Source organism: Bubalus kerabau, chromosome 10 (genome assembly GCF_029407905.1).
Source record: "Bubalus kerabau isolate K-KA32 ecotype Philippines breed swamp buffalo chromosome 10, PCC_UOA_SB_1v2, whole genome shotgun sequence".
Taxonomy (NCBI): Eukaryota; Metazoa; Chordata; class Mammalia; order Artiodactyla; family Bovidae; genus Bubalus; species Bubalus kerabau.
The window spans coordinates 89,273,134-89,286,291 of record NC_073633.1 but is presented as its reverse complement, the minus strand read 5'-3'; the positions used below and the strand labels follow the sequence as shown (position 1 = coordinate 89,286,291).

The window sequence follows — 13,158 nt, the reverse complement described above, 5'->3', positions numbered from 1 at the left end:
CGGGGTAGCTCTGGCATGGTTTGGGGCATTGGTGTTAGTAAGTTCTCCAGGTGATTTTTGGCTTCAGCCTGGATTAAGAATTGCTCATCCAAGATGAGGGGGCATTTTAAGGGACAAGTTCTGGGATATGGAGCAGCAGGTCAGCCCTTATACTTGGCCTTCTCTGGGATCCTGGGGAACACCGGCCCCAGCGGTGGCCAAAACATCTGGAAGGGACTCCAACTCAATGTACCCATTTATAGGAATCATAAATTCATTCACTGTTCAAACAAAACAAAATTTTGTCTCCTTTAATGCTGGAGTAGTTGCCTCTGCTCTGGACCCAAACCAGTGTATGGGTAGAGATGACAACACACCTGAAAAATGAATGAATGCAGGTATAACAGTGAAACTTCTGCAGGTTTTTCTGTAAAAAATGCAAAAATGAAGACATTTTTTCTCTTAGCTTTTATTGTTTTTAATTTTTAAAAGACTTTTTGATGTGGACCATTTAAAAAATCTTCATTGACTTTGTTACCATATTATTTTTGTTTCATGTTTTGGTTTTTTGACTTTGAGGCATGTGAAACCTTAGTTCCCTGACCAGGGATTGAACCCGCAAGCCCTGCCATTGGAAAGTGAAATCTAACCACTGGACTGCAGGGAAGGCCCTCTCTTAACTTTAAAAGCCCCCAAATGGAAGACAGAACACGGGAAAAGGGTCCTGATGTTTTGCACCCATGGTCCGAGGTCTAGGAAGGGCCCCTTTTGTTGGGGAGGGGGGCTGCCTGTCTCTAACGGTTGTTACGTGCCATGTTCATCTACAGAAGACGGAGTTGTGACTTCCGTGAACTGGAACATATTCTTTCCCTCACTCACTCGGCAAGTGTTTCATTTGATTCTTCTCTGTGTCAGCCACGGTTCCAGTTCTGGGGATTCTGATGTCAGGCTTTTCTCTCTAATGGTGGGGGTGGGTCAGTTGACTTGCTGGTTTATTTGGGGGTGCATCGGGCAGGCTTTTGAATCTGCAGATCACCTAACCAGTTTTCAGCCCTCTTCCTCTGCCCTTAGCCTCCATCCCCTGCCCTCTTCTCTGGGAACAGACCAGGGTCTAGTGTGGGAAGTCCGTGTTCTTCCAAGGCCTCTGGATGCCACACTGTGTGCCACGTGAGCCACAAGAGTGTTGGCTGATGAGCAGGAAGGCTCCTCATGGGGTGCTTGGCCTGAGACACTACACAGGTGTGGCGCTTTCATGTCAAAGGCCAAATCCAAGTGGAGGCTCTTGTTGGGACACCGTGTGATCCATAAGCCCAGCACTGGACTCCGGCCTGTTTCTTTTTGGTAAAGCCCAGGCAGGGATGTGGGCTTCCCTTGTGGCTTAGCTGGTAAGGAATCCTCCTGCAATGTGGGAGACCTGGGTTCGATCCCAGGGGATTGGGAAGATCCCCTGGAGAAGGGAAATGCTCCAGTATTCTGGCCTGGAGAATTCCATGGACTGTATAGTCCAGGGGGTCGCAAAGAGTCGGACACCACTGAGCGACTTTCACTTCACTTCAGACAGGGATGTACAGATATGCCCGCTGTGCAGGCATGGAGCCTGCTCCCAGGAAAGGCTTATATTCTGAAGGAGGTTGCCAGGGACTCCCTTCGGCTTCAGCGAGCTGCCAGCAGCTGTCAGTGGGTGGAAGAAGCCAGCGGGTAGGAGGTCTGGCAGCCTGACTCTGTTTCCTTGAGCTGTTTCCCTATCCAGGCTGTCTGCAGGTAGACAGAATGACGCCTGACGCCCACCTTGAAGGGCACCTGCTTGGCCTGGGCAGAGGGGCAGTTGATGGAAAGTAGCTGGACATACACGGCCTTGGAAACCCCACGATGGGGATAAATCTGGAAAAGTCCCTCCTGTGTTTGAGGTCTTGCTGATCTTTTCTCTAGGCTAAGAAAGCAGAACTGATTTTGGTAACAATGAAGACTCACTTTTGGGATGTGCCTACTGAGACAGCAATGGAGAGCAGTCAGAGCCCCAGGGTCCTGGGCTCAGGGGGCCTAGATTTTGCCTGGGCTCCACCATTTACCAGGTGTGTGACCTTCACACACCCCTTCACTTCTCTGGGCCTCATTCTTACTGTGATTGAGAAGGTCAGACAGGGTGGTTTCCAAGGCTCCATCCAGCCTGGAGCCTTTAACCTTTATGTCTTCTCTGTCCACAGGCCTTGCCCCGGGCCAGCTGTACACATACCCTGCCCGCTGCTGGCGTAAGAAGAGACGATTGCACCCGCCTGAGGATCCGAAACTGCGGCTGCTAGAAATAAAACCTGGTGAGTGCCCGGTGGAACTTGGCTGGGCCGAGACAGGAGAGGCAGGGAGTGATGGGCTGGCCAAGGACGAAGTTGCTCTGCGGAGTTTTCTGAGAGAGTGCATGTGCCCACAAGGCACTTTCAGGAAATAAACACATTCACCTACCCTCCCCCCCCCAACACCCCCAAACTTCTCGCCCTCTGGGGGGTGGGTCTCAGGCCTTCCCCTTCCTTTTGTCTTTCTCTTGCTGCCCCAGGAGAGGAGAGCAAGCAGGTGCAGGGCGGGAACAGGCCCAGGATGAACGACTTTCCAGCAGAGCTGAAGGAGTTGCAGCTATCTGGGGCTGGGTGATACCTTCGCGGGGTTTCAAGTAAAGAAACCTAGTCCCAGACTGTGATCTAAGGAGAACAGTGCCCTGTGCACCTTCTCCCACCTCATTGGGAATGAACTAATGGATCATCTTACACAAGAAGGGCCAGTCACTAAAAATGGAACCCATCTGGGACATAGAAATAAAAGAGTTTGAGTTCAGGATTTGCTTCTAGGTGTCCCTGATGGCTTTGTGGCCCTGCAGAAAGAGTTGGTTAGTTTCTTTACTGGTCTATTATTACACTTCTGAACAGATGGCTGTCTTCAGACCTTGTGGGCTGCAGCAAGGCCAAGTGATGGCCCTGGGTCCTTAGCTTTAAGGGAACCTCTGCTTTGGGGGATGCCGGAGCTGGGATGTGACTCAGGAATGCTGTTAAATGGAATAAAGGCAGAGCTGACTTGCCCCCTTCCACTGTCCCCAAACAGCACAGACCTGGCAGGGATGGTTGTCTGGCAATGTTACCTCATGCCTGCCTTTCCACACTGGCTCCCGAGGCTGTGTTTTTTTTCCTGCAAAATCTCTGCTAAACCAGTTGTTCGGATGCTTTCTTACAGTTCCATTGATAAGCATGCTTCAACTGCTCACTCTAACCCAGATTTCACTTGTGAAAAAGTTTTATTTGTTAGGGGTAGGTACTCCACCCAAGTTCTCAAATGGCCTTGCCTCATTTACAGACCCTTGCAGACACTCCAGGGTGATGACTGAGGTGGTCCCAAACTCCCTGAGATGCAGGTTATAGGAGAACCAAGTCTCCTGGAGCAGGATTATGAGCCACATGTATCTTTTTGCATTTTCTAGTAGCCACATTAAAAAAAAAGAAAAAGAAACCTGGTGACAGTAATTTTAAACAATAGATTCTGTTTAACTTAATAATATTATTTCAGCATATTATCAGGATAAAAATTATGAATGAGATATTTTTCTTTTTTTGGTATAGTTTTTTAATTCCAGTGTGTATCTTAAGCTTTTAACACATTTCATTGTAAGCTGGCTGCATTCAGAGCTAGACTGCCACACGTGGCTAGTGGTGACCATGTCAGCTGGTATGGTTCTAGAATTACATTCCAAGTGTGGTCTTGATTATCAGGATAGGCATCACTTGGGAGCCTTTGGTCCTCACCCCAGACCTGCTGAGTTAGAATTTGCATTTTATCCAATCCCAAGGACTGCGTCCTCAGAACACATGTTGAGGTTTGAAGATTTACAGGTGGTTGGACCACAAGTCAGGATGGCATGAATCCACACCATCTACATGCCTTTATTAAACAATTATCAATATGAACAATTTATTTTGGAGGTGTTGGCTCCCTCCTCCCTTGTTCCAGATCTGGAAGTGGTCTGATGAGTGAAGAGGTAATCCCTGACTTGAGCCTTACCTGGACCCATTTTAATTCCACCCTAAGCAGAGTTTGCAGTAGGTGCTATAGTGAGAGGGTGAGCCCACGCCCGTTGGCTGTGTAGACTTGAGTGAGGGGACTATTCGGGTGTCTGTCGCTGGTTGGATGTGTCTCTGTGTTGGGGTATGTGAACCCTCTGGGTGTATTTCTGCATCTGTAAATAGCACGGTGGTACTTGGGATTCCTAGCCAGCCTTGCAGCTTCCTCATGAGGATCAAACAAGCAATATGTAATAGTATTTGCCATTTCTTACCCTTTCAATTAAAAATTTAAAAAAACTGAGTAGGTCATGCAGTCACATCCCAAAAATATAAAAGGATATATTTTATAGTGAAAAATAAGACCCAGGCTCCAAAGAGGCATCAATGGTACCAGTCTTTGGGGATTCTTCAAGACACAGGTTATGCACACACAGGAATTACATCTGTATGACTTTCCCTTCCTCTTTTCATGCAGCACAACCACCTTGCATTTTGCCCTTTGCCTTAAAAATGTGCCTCAGGCACTGGCCATGTCAATATGTAAAGAATTTCTTCATTTCTTTCCCACAGTTACACGATATTCCATTGTATGAATGCACTACAACTTATTTAACCAGTTCAGTTCAGTTCAGTCGCTCAGTCGTATCCGACTCTTTGCGACCCCATGGCAGCATGCCAGGCCTCCCTGTCCATCACCAACTCCTGGAGTCTACCCAAACTGTTCCCAATTTTCATTTCTCAGGTGCTTAGTCATTCAGTCATGTCCAACTCTTTGTGACCCTGTGGACTATAGCTTGCCAGGGTCCTCTGTCCTTGGGGATTCTCCAGGCAAGAATACTGGAGTGAGTTGCCTTGCCTTCCTCCAGGGGATCTTCCCAACCCAGAGATCAAACCCAGTTCTCCCACGCTGCAGGCGGATTCTTCACTGTCTGAGCCACCAGGGATATTTTTCCAATTTAAGCAGTGATGCAATGAATATTTCACACGTATACAGTGAAAGTGAAAGTATTAGCTGCTCAGTCCTGTCCTGGCTCTTTGCAATCCCACAGACTATATAAGGGCATCTCATATGTAATTTGTTAAAGGATTTTATTATAAATGCTTGACATCAATTTTAAATTGTCTTTATTCTTTTTTAAAGTCTTTCTTCTTAATGTTTATTTAAAAAACCTTTATTAAGAATACTTTATATCAGACTAATTGGATTATCTTTTATAGAATCAAAAATGTTTAGCACTGTAAACATGTCAGACATCATTAACTCCAATCCTTTATTTTATTAAGGTCCAGACACTCCAGTATTTTTGGGCTTCCCTTGTGGCTCAGCTGGTAAAGAATCCACCTGCAATACGGGAGACCTGGGTTCCATCCCTGGGTTGGGGAGCTCCCCTAGAGAAGGGAAAGGCTACGCACTCCAGTATTCTGGCCTGGAGAATTCCATGGACTGTATAGTCCATAGGGCTGCAAAAAGCTGGCATGAATGAGTGACTTTCACTTTCAGACAAGTTGGGAGATTTGCTCAAACTTACACAGCAATTCCCATGGGAACCAGCAGAGAATCCAGGTTGCTTGATTTCTCTGTTCAGTGCTCCTTCTGCTTCCTCATGTTGCTGATAGGTGTACTAACTTAAAAGTTATCAAGGTTTTTCCCTTAAAAACTTTATTTTATGATTAGAAAACTAATATATTAATTATTAAAATGCATCCAAGAGATAGCTGTAATTCCTTCAGTCATAAACACCAGACATTCAAGTTGAATCTGCGTAAGCAAAAAATGGGAAGTGGTTGACATAACAGTGAATCCCAAAGTGGATTTGGGTTTCAGGCACAGCTTCATCCAGGGGCTCAGATGTTGTAGTGGGGGCTCTGTGTGTCTCTTTCCACCTCTAACACTGTCTTCTCCTCATGGGGAATGCAAGGTAGTCACTAGCAGCCCAGACTCAGCACTCAACACAGCTGGCAGAAAGGCAGTCTCCTTCAATATCTGTGTTGGAGAAATCCCTGGAAGGACTGATTAGCTGACTGGGTTCATGTTCACTCCACCCATCAGAGCCACCGGCGGATGGAGCGCTCTGGTCGAATCATCATTGTAGCCAGTATCTGAACAATACACTGTTGGCTCAGATGGTAAAGAGTCTGCCTGCCGATACAGGAGGCCCGGGTTTGATCCCTGGGTTGGGAAGATCCCCTGGAGAAGGAAATGGCAACCCACTCCAGTATCCTTGCCTGGAGGATTCCATGGACAGAGAAGCCTGGTGGGTTAAAGTTCATCGGGTAGCAAAGAGTCAGACACAACTGGGCGACTAGCACCCACACACACAAAACGTTTTCATTTATCATTTGCCACTTCCTTTGGTCTTTAACCATAGCCCTGGAGGGAGAGAGGCAAGGGAGAGGTAAAAGTGTTATAAGCCCATTTTATAAGTCAGGGAAGTCAGGTTTCTGGCAAAGCCAAGGAGCATCTACTGTGCTGCTCATGTATCTGAGGACTTAGAATCTCATTGTTGGTGGGACTGAGGCAAGAAGCTACGTTACCAGTGTCTGGTCCTTCTGGCTACAGACATGTACTCAGGCACGTGGGTTTCCAGGAAGCTGAACGTAGAGCAGCTGGGGTCACAACTGACTTTGGACTTGCCCATCCTTGGGTCTAGGGAAAGGAAAAGGAAGGCCCCTAGGGCGGTGTCCTGTAGCCACGTGCCCAGCAGTACCATGTCCGTATCTGTGATCTTTGAGAGGTTTCCTGGGGCTCAGTCCTCACGCTTGGAGTAGACGCCAAGGTGGCTGCTCCTCTGGTGAAGGCCCAGCCTCAGAGACGGCCAGGGTCCCGGGGGAGGACCCTCTCTGTAAGGATGAGCGCCAGCCTGGTTGAGGATGGGCCCTCAGAGGTGTAATCATATCCTCAGGTGGCAGAAGACCCCAGGCAAGTCAGGCCCGCCCAAGGCAGAATGGCTCCCCCATACCTGCACCTAAGTGTTGAGAAACTCAACAATCCAGGGCTGGAATAAACAACTTTGCAAATGACAAGAGATCCATCTCAGGTGAATTTGTTCCCTCTCTGGGTAATCAGACCTACTCTTAAGCCTGCTAAAAACAAAAATAAAACCCCCAAGGCCTTGGGCCAAATGTCAGTCATTTCTGTATCCTGTTCTGAGTGTGTACCACCGGGGCAGGCCTGGCTCTCAGGATGTGTACCACCTCACCAGCCTGCGGCTATAGGTTGTGAGTAAAGATGCCAGGGGAGCATCTGAGAGTCAGAGATAAGGAGCCTCAGGCTTGAACCTCAAAGCGTCAGGGCCTATCCAGAGAACATGAAGCAGCATGACCAAAAAAAAAAATGTACCACCCTCTTCCTGGAGGCTTCACATGTTTGCCTTTGAATTTTTCACACAAGCCAACATTTCAGAAAAGGTCCTTCACCCAGAGCCTCAGCTCACCCATATGGCACCTTTGTGTAAAAGTAGAAAAAGATCCCCTGGCTGGGCAGACATTTATAAATGATGCCCCTTCTGGTGGGTTACGAGGCACATTCTGGATCTCAGCTCTCTTCTGTCCCCTTGGCAGGTGTCCCTGCGTAGGTAACACATGCCACCTCTGAGAGGCTCTACCATCATCATTTATAAAATACACAGTCCTCAGCTGAGAGGACCTCTCCCCTTTTATGGCGGCGGGGTGGGGGGAATGTCCTCCCAAAGCACAGAATCGACTTGGACAATATTTCAAAATGACTCTTTCTTATTTTTATTCCATTTGATTTGGTCTCAAAGAGGGCTGGTTTTTTTTGTTTTTTTTTTGTTTTTGATCCATATTTTCGAGTGTGACTCAGGGTAGAACCACTGAACCCAGAGTTCCTGGGGGAATTTGCTGCAAATTTCTAGTAGGTGGAGGCAGTCAACTGGGTGGATGGAGGCAGACCTCCCTGGGAATTGGGGGGCAGCTGAAGGGAACAGATGAGGAGCTAGGGATCTGCTCTCTTTTACACGCGGAAGTGGAGCTGGGTCTAACCTGTCTGAAGGTTCATGCGCAGTGCCTGTCAGTATTTAAAAATCACCTGCCCTTTGACCTACCAATTCTGTGGCTAGAGAATTTTATCCTATAAATAAATATGGACTCCCAGTGGGTAAGGTTGTCCATTGTGGCATTGTTTGTAACAGCAGCAGCAAACAGAGAATAGAAGCAACCAGTAGGTCTTTTGGCAGGGGACTAGTTAACCATAGAATACATTCGTAAAATAGAATAGTATTTTGTCCTTTAAAAGAATGAGTAGGAGAAAAAAATGGAAAGACATCCAAGCTATATTGTTTAGTGGAAAGACAAAAGCAAATTGCCCAACATTATGTATAGTCCTCTTTGGGCAAACCTTGGTGAAAACTGATAATCAATTTGTCCATCCTGGGCTGAATCTCTTTAAATTTATGGAAACTGGAAGATTGAGTTTATGTTGGAAAAAAACAAATGAGTGACCCAACCACCCTTGGCACCCTTCCACCACCCAGTCCCCATGGCTGCCAATCCTTTCCTCTGTCTTCCCTCCCAGCCTCCTGGTGTGGGTTCTCCTGAGTTCCGCTCGACAGGCTCTAGGGATGCAGTTATGTCTGTGATTCTTGGAGCCTCCCTTGGGCTCCACCATCAGCCAGTCGAGTCCTCTGGGGAGAGAGAGACAAAGAGTTCCCCTGATTTGTGAGAGATGGGGCATTGGCCTGGAGCGGAATTGTCTCAAAGCATGAGTTTCCTTCCATCTCAGACCTTTCCATGCCTGATAAAGAGCTGCCACAAGCAATTTGTCATGCCAACACCCGGATTGCCCCTCCTGTCTTCCTTTGTGATCCTGCCTGAGTCCAGCCAGTGGTGGGCAGCTTTCAGCTAAAAAAAAAAAGGCCACGGTGGAATGTGGCTTAGAGTTGTCCTTGACCCCAGGTCTTCAGAGCTGAGAGTTTTGTCAGGAAACCAGGTCAGGGTAAGGGGCGGGGGATCCACTCAGGAAATTTGAGGGACTTTGGAGCTGATCTCAGCCAGGGTTGCAGAACCATCCACTTCTGGTTCAGCCCTACACAGCCCAAAGCTCATCCGTGACATCGCAGGGCGGGGAGTGGGGAGCCGATGGTGCCTGCTGTGAAGTCATTTGTTCTTGGGCTAAATTATACACTGATGGAGTACTCCCCAGGCCTGCTGTCCTCTTCCCATCTCCCTCACTGTGAATATGCCATCCTGCCCATGTTTCTTTACTACTTGCTGAAAATAAAAATGTGTCTGTGTGGGGGTGGAATGAGGCTGAGAGCTGGGGTGAACTCTTTGGAATTTGAAAGCATTCTCAGCGTCCCTGGACCTATGTGTTTCTCACGCCTAGCATCATCCCTCCAATCAGTCTTGAATAAACATCTTGCAACCTCCTACTTGCCTGGGCGTCTGAAGGACAACACACACAGCGTTATTTCTCTCCGCTGACTGACAATGGAGCTCAGTGTTCTCTGCATCTTGCGTTTGGCTGCAGGGGCAAATGCAAGGTGTTTCATGGCGCAGCCATCGCGGTTCAGGCAACGTGAAGACAGGCAGGGGCCTGGTGCCAGGGAGGGGCCTCCCCTGGACCATTGCCCCCAGGAATGGAGCTCTGTCCTTGCGAAGGGGAAGCTGAGCTGGCAAGAGAGAAAGGTGGATAGTAAATATCCATCAGAAGGCCCTGAAGAGTGGGGCAGATGTTGGGCAAAAGCCAGCTGATTGAGAAAGAGCCTTTTAACTTCACTGTTTTTTTTGAATAAGGAAAAAGGGCTGGGAGCAAACTTGTGTCCTTCTGGGTTAAATGTTCAGATAGTTTGCTTAGATCAGTTTAGCATCTTCTCGTTCCAGACCTTTAGGTCCTCGTGGTCTAGGACAGGCTTTGTTTTAGAAGTTGGGACACTGTGGCAAGGAATTAGGCAGTGAATTTCCCGAGGGGCACCTGTGGTGAAGCCAAGGAAAGGAACCTGTGGGGAAACCTGTTGGAACTGGCGCCATGTTGCTCTGGGACTCAACAGGCACATCCACCCTGGGGTCTCAGTAGGGCTCCTGGAATGTACCTGAGGCCTTGCCAGTCTCCTTCTGCTCCAGGACCCTTGGGGACCAGCATATCTCTTGCAGATTCCAGGGGTGATGGGAAGGAAGGCAGCCAGGAATAGGGTTCTGGTTCTTTCTCTTGCGTGTTTTTTTTTTGGCTGCTGTTCAATGACTGGGCATGATTGACCAGGATAATCACCACCTCCCCCACATGTTATTGAGGGAACATGAATGGTCGGGCAGAAACCCTTGGGGGATGGTAGTTGAAGTTACGGCTCAAAGCAGAGCGTGCCACAGCCAGCCACCAAGCAAGTCTCAGGGACCCTCGTGGGGGTGCCTCCTAAGGGGACAGTCCAGGCCTGAGTCCTGCCTGCAGGGGCAGTGATGGAGCGGCCTGCTTCGCCCGCCTAGGGTGCTGTCCCTGCCGCACCGAACTGCCAGAACTCTACAGATGGGAGCGGGCCGCGGCCAACTTCCCCAGCTTTTGAAAATCCTGCATCTTAATTAGTTCCCTACTGCTTTTGTACATGGCCCACATTTTAATAGTCTCCGGGCTTCTTCCACCATTTGCTCTCTGATGTTCAGCTCGATTTCTCTTCTCCTCGAGACAGTCCCTCCGACTCCTCCGGCACCCTCCCAGCCCGGGAACAACTTACGGAACGCCGATGTGCCAAGCATGTAGCCTGAGATTGATGAGCCTGTCAGCTGGCTCCCTCTGGCCCCCCACCCCACACCCGCCTCCCCCTCTCCTCCTCACAGGGATGAGCTAGTGGAGGGTGGGGGGGCGGTGGGCGAGATGGGGGCACGCAGGGGAAGGACCCGTAGAGCCCCCAGCCAGGTGTGAGCCAATGGACAGCGTGACCTTCTCCCGGTCTGCAGAGGGGTCCGGCTGTGCCCTTCTGCGGGAGGAAGGACGCTGGGCTCCCCACCCCATCTGTCAGTGCTTATCTGTCCCTGTGCGGGGGGTTGCCTGAGCGTGGTACGGCTGAGAGCATGGATGCCTTCAAGTGCATCGGGGGAAATGACCAGTCATTTATCTCTTTCCTGCAGTGTCAAGAGCTGCAGCCATCCATTCTGGAGGCCGGCAACAGCAGCTTCTTCAGCTCTTGTTGGCCTCGTGAGCCAGAGAGAGGTGGGCAGGCCCCTCCAGCCCCCGCTTTGTGCCCTCCTGGTAGCCTGGGGACAGGCGCTGGGTCTGGGGAAAGGGGCCTGGGACTCTGGCACTGACCTGTGGGGCTCTGGGAGCCGGGGCTGGCCCAGGAATTGGGCAGCTGCTGGGAGTCGGCCGGGCTGTGTGCCTAGTGACTGCAGGGATTGCACGACTGGTTTTGCAGTTGGGCTTGGCGGAGCCACGTTTAGAACATAGCTTGTGAGACTGTCTCCCTGTTATACCAGGGCCTGTGCCCTTGTATCTCTCCCTCCTGGAAGGTGCACAGTTTGAGTTCAGAGGCCCATTCAATACTTCATCTGTATCCCCAACACCCAGTACCTGACTTGGCACATAGTAGGTGGACAGCAAAGATTTATTAAAAGGATGAAGGAAAGAAAAGGGCCTCCTGGTCTCTCATCTCGAGCTTGAAGAATGTGGCTTGGTTCTCATCATGCCCCTTGCACAGAGGAGGGAGCTCGAGCGGGCGAAGGGGAGCCTTTAGAGCTGACCTGGCCTTCCCGTCCACTGCCCAGACTGGCCTGGGCAGTGGTGGGGGGGTTCTGTCCCGGCTTTACCATCTTGCCTGTCTTTGGTTTGAGCTCACAGGGGGGCCTTCAGTATGTTGAACACCTGTGCTCTGCAGGAGAAAAGGCCTCCAACAGGAATCACAAGACCAGCATTCAAGTCCCGACCCTTCCACCCCTGGCTGTGTGATTTTGAGCCGTCACCTACCACTCTGGCCTTGATTCTCCATCTGTGAAATGTGTATCATGGCAGCTGCTCTGCTTGTTTGATTTTTCCGAGAGTCCCGCTGGAAGGTGGGGCTGCAGGGTTTGGCAGATGTGAAGAGGCACCGCTGATGCCACCCCCACATAGCGCTGCTGGGTGGGCTGAGGGGACCTCAGCTGATGCTGTTCCTGTCCCCAGTGTGTGCTCGCTGCAGGCAGCTCACCGCCCAGCTGGCAGAGTGTATGCCGTGTGGCCAGAATGGGAACACATTCTGCCTTACAGTCTTTAAAAGCCCAAGGCTAGCACCTTCTGTCCTGAGAAGACCTGGCATCTGGCTATGGGATCTGCCTTTCCCAGAACCACAGCTTGCCCAAGTTCACCCCTGTGTCCCAGGACTCGGTCCTCTGGCATCCGCTGCAGGGAGCACAAAGAAAAACTTGGAAGGCTTCCTCTATGTTTTATGAACACCTGTCATCCCATGGTGCTAGGCTGGGCCTGCCTGGCTGGGTCTTTTCTCCTGCCCTTGGCCTAGGCTGATCTGCCTTCTCCGAGAACCTCTCCTCTGTGGACTCGCCTTGGTGTGGCTTCATTCCTTTGCTCCTTGGCACTGGGCACCCATTCTCCACACCTGGCCTCTATCCTGATTCACTGTGTGGGGATGTTCCCTGCTCAGGGGTCAGGGGACTGCCCTCTGGATGTATCTAGCCACCAAGACATAGGCATCATGAGGACAGGGCCCTTTCCTAAGCACTGGCTCATTGGTGGTCCCCTCACGTCTACCTTCCTTCAGTTAATTTCAGAATGATCCTATTGAGATATATACATCATATTGTCACCCTTTGCTCGAAACTGCTGGTGTCTTCAGAAGCTGTTGTTGTTCTGCTCAGTCGTGTCTGACTCTTTGTGATGCCATGGACTGCAGCATGCCAGGCTTCCATGTCTTTCACTCTCTCCTGGAGTTTGCTCAAACTCATGTCCATTGACTCAGTGATGCCATCCAACCATCTCATCCTCTGTCGTCCCCTTCTCTTTCTGCCCTCAATCTTTCCCAGCATCAGAGTCATTTCCAATGAGTCAGCTCTTCGCATCAGGTGGCCAAAATACTGGCGCTTCAGCGTCAGTCCTTCCAATGAATAGTCAGGGTTGATTTCCTTTAGGATTGATTGGTTTGATCCCCTTGCAGTCCAAGGGAGTAAGCATTCTTGCAGAGGCCTACACAGCCCTTCAAGGCCC

General features: G+C 49.9%; 1 protein-coding gene across 5 annotated transcripts in view; it reads left to right on the top strand.

The window, feature by feature from the left end:
- Positions 1-13,158, top strand: part of DPF3 (double PHD fingers 3) — a 291,918-nt gene that overhangs the window by 134,982 nt on the left and 143,778 nt on the right. For all 5 annotated transcript variants that reach the window (XR_008699677.1, XR_008699675.1, XR_008699676.1 and 2 more), the window contains exon 3: positions 2,184-2,291. Coding sequence is in view for 2 of the 5 variants with exons in the window: in XM_055538553.1 (XP_055394528.1) it covers positions 2,184-2,291 (108 nt within the window). In the remaining 3 variants the exon portion in view is untranslated. The remainder of the gene's footprint in view (positions 1-2,183; positions 2,292-13,158) is intronic.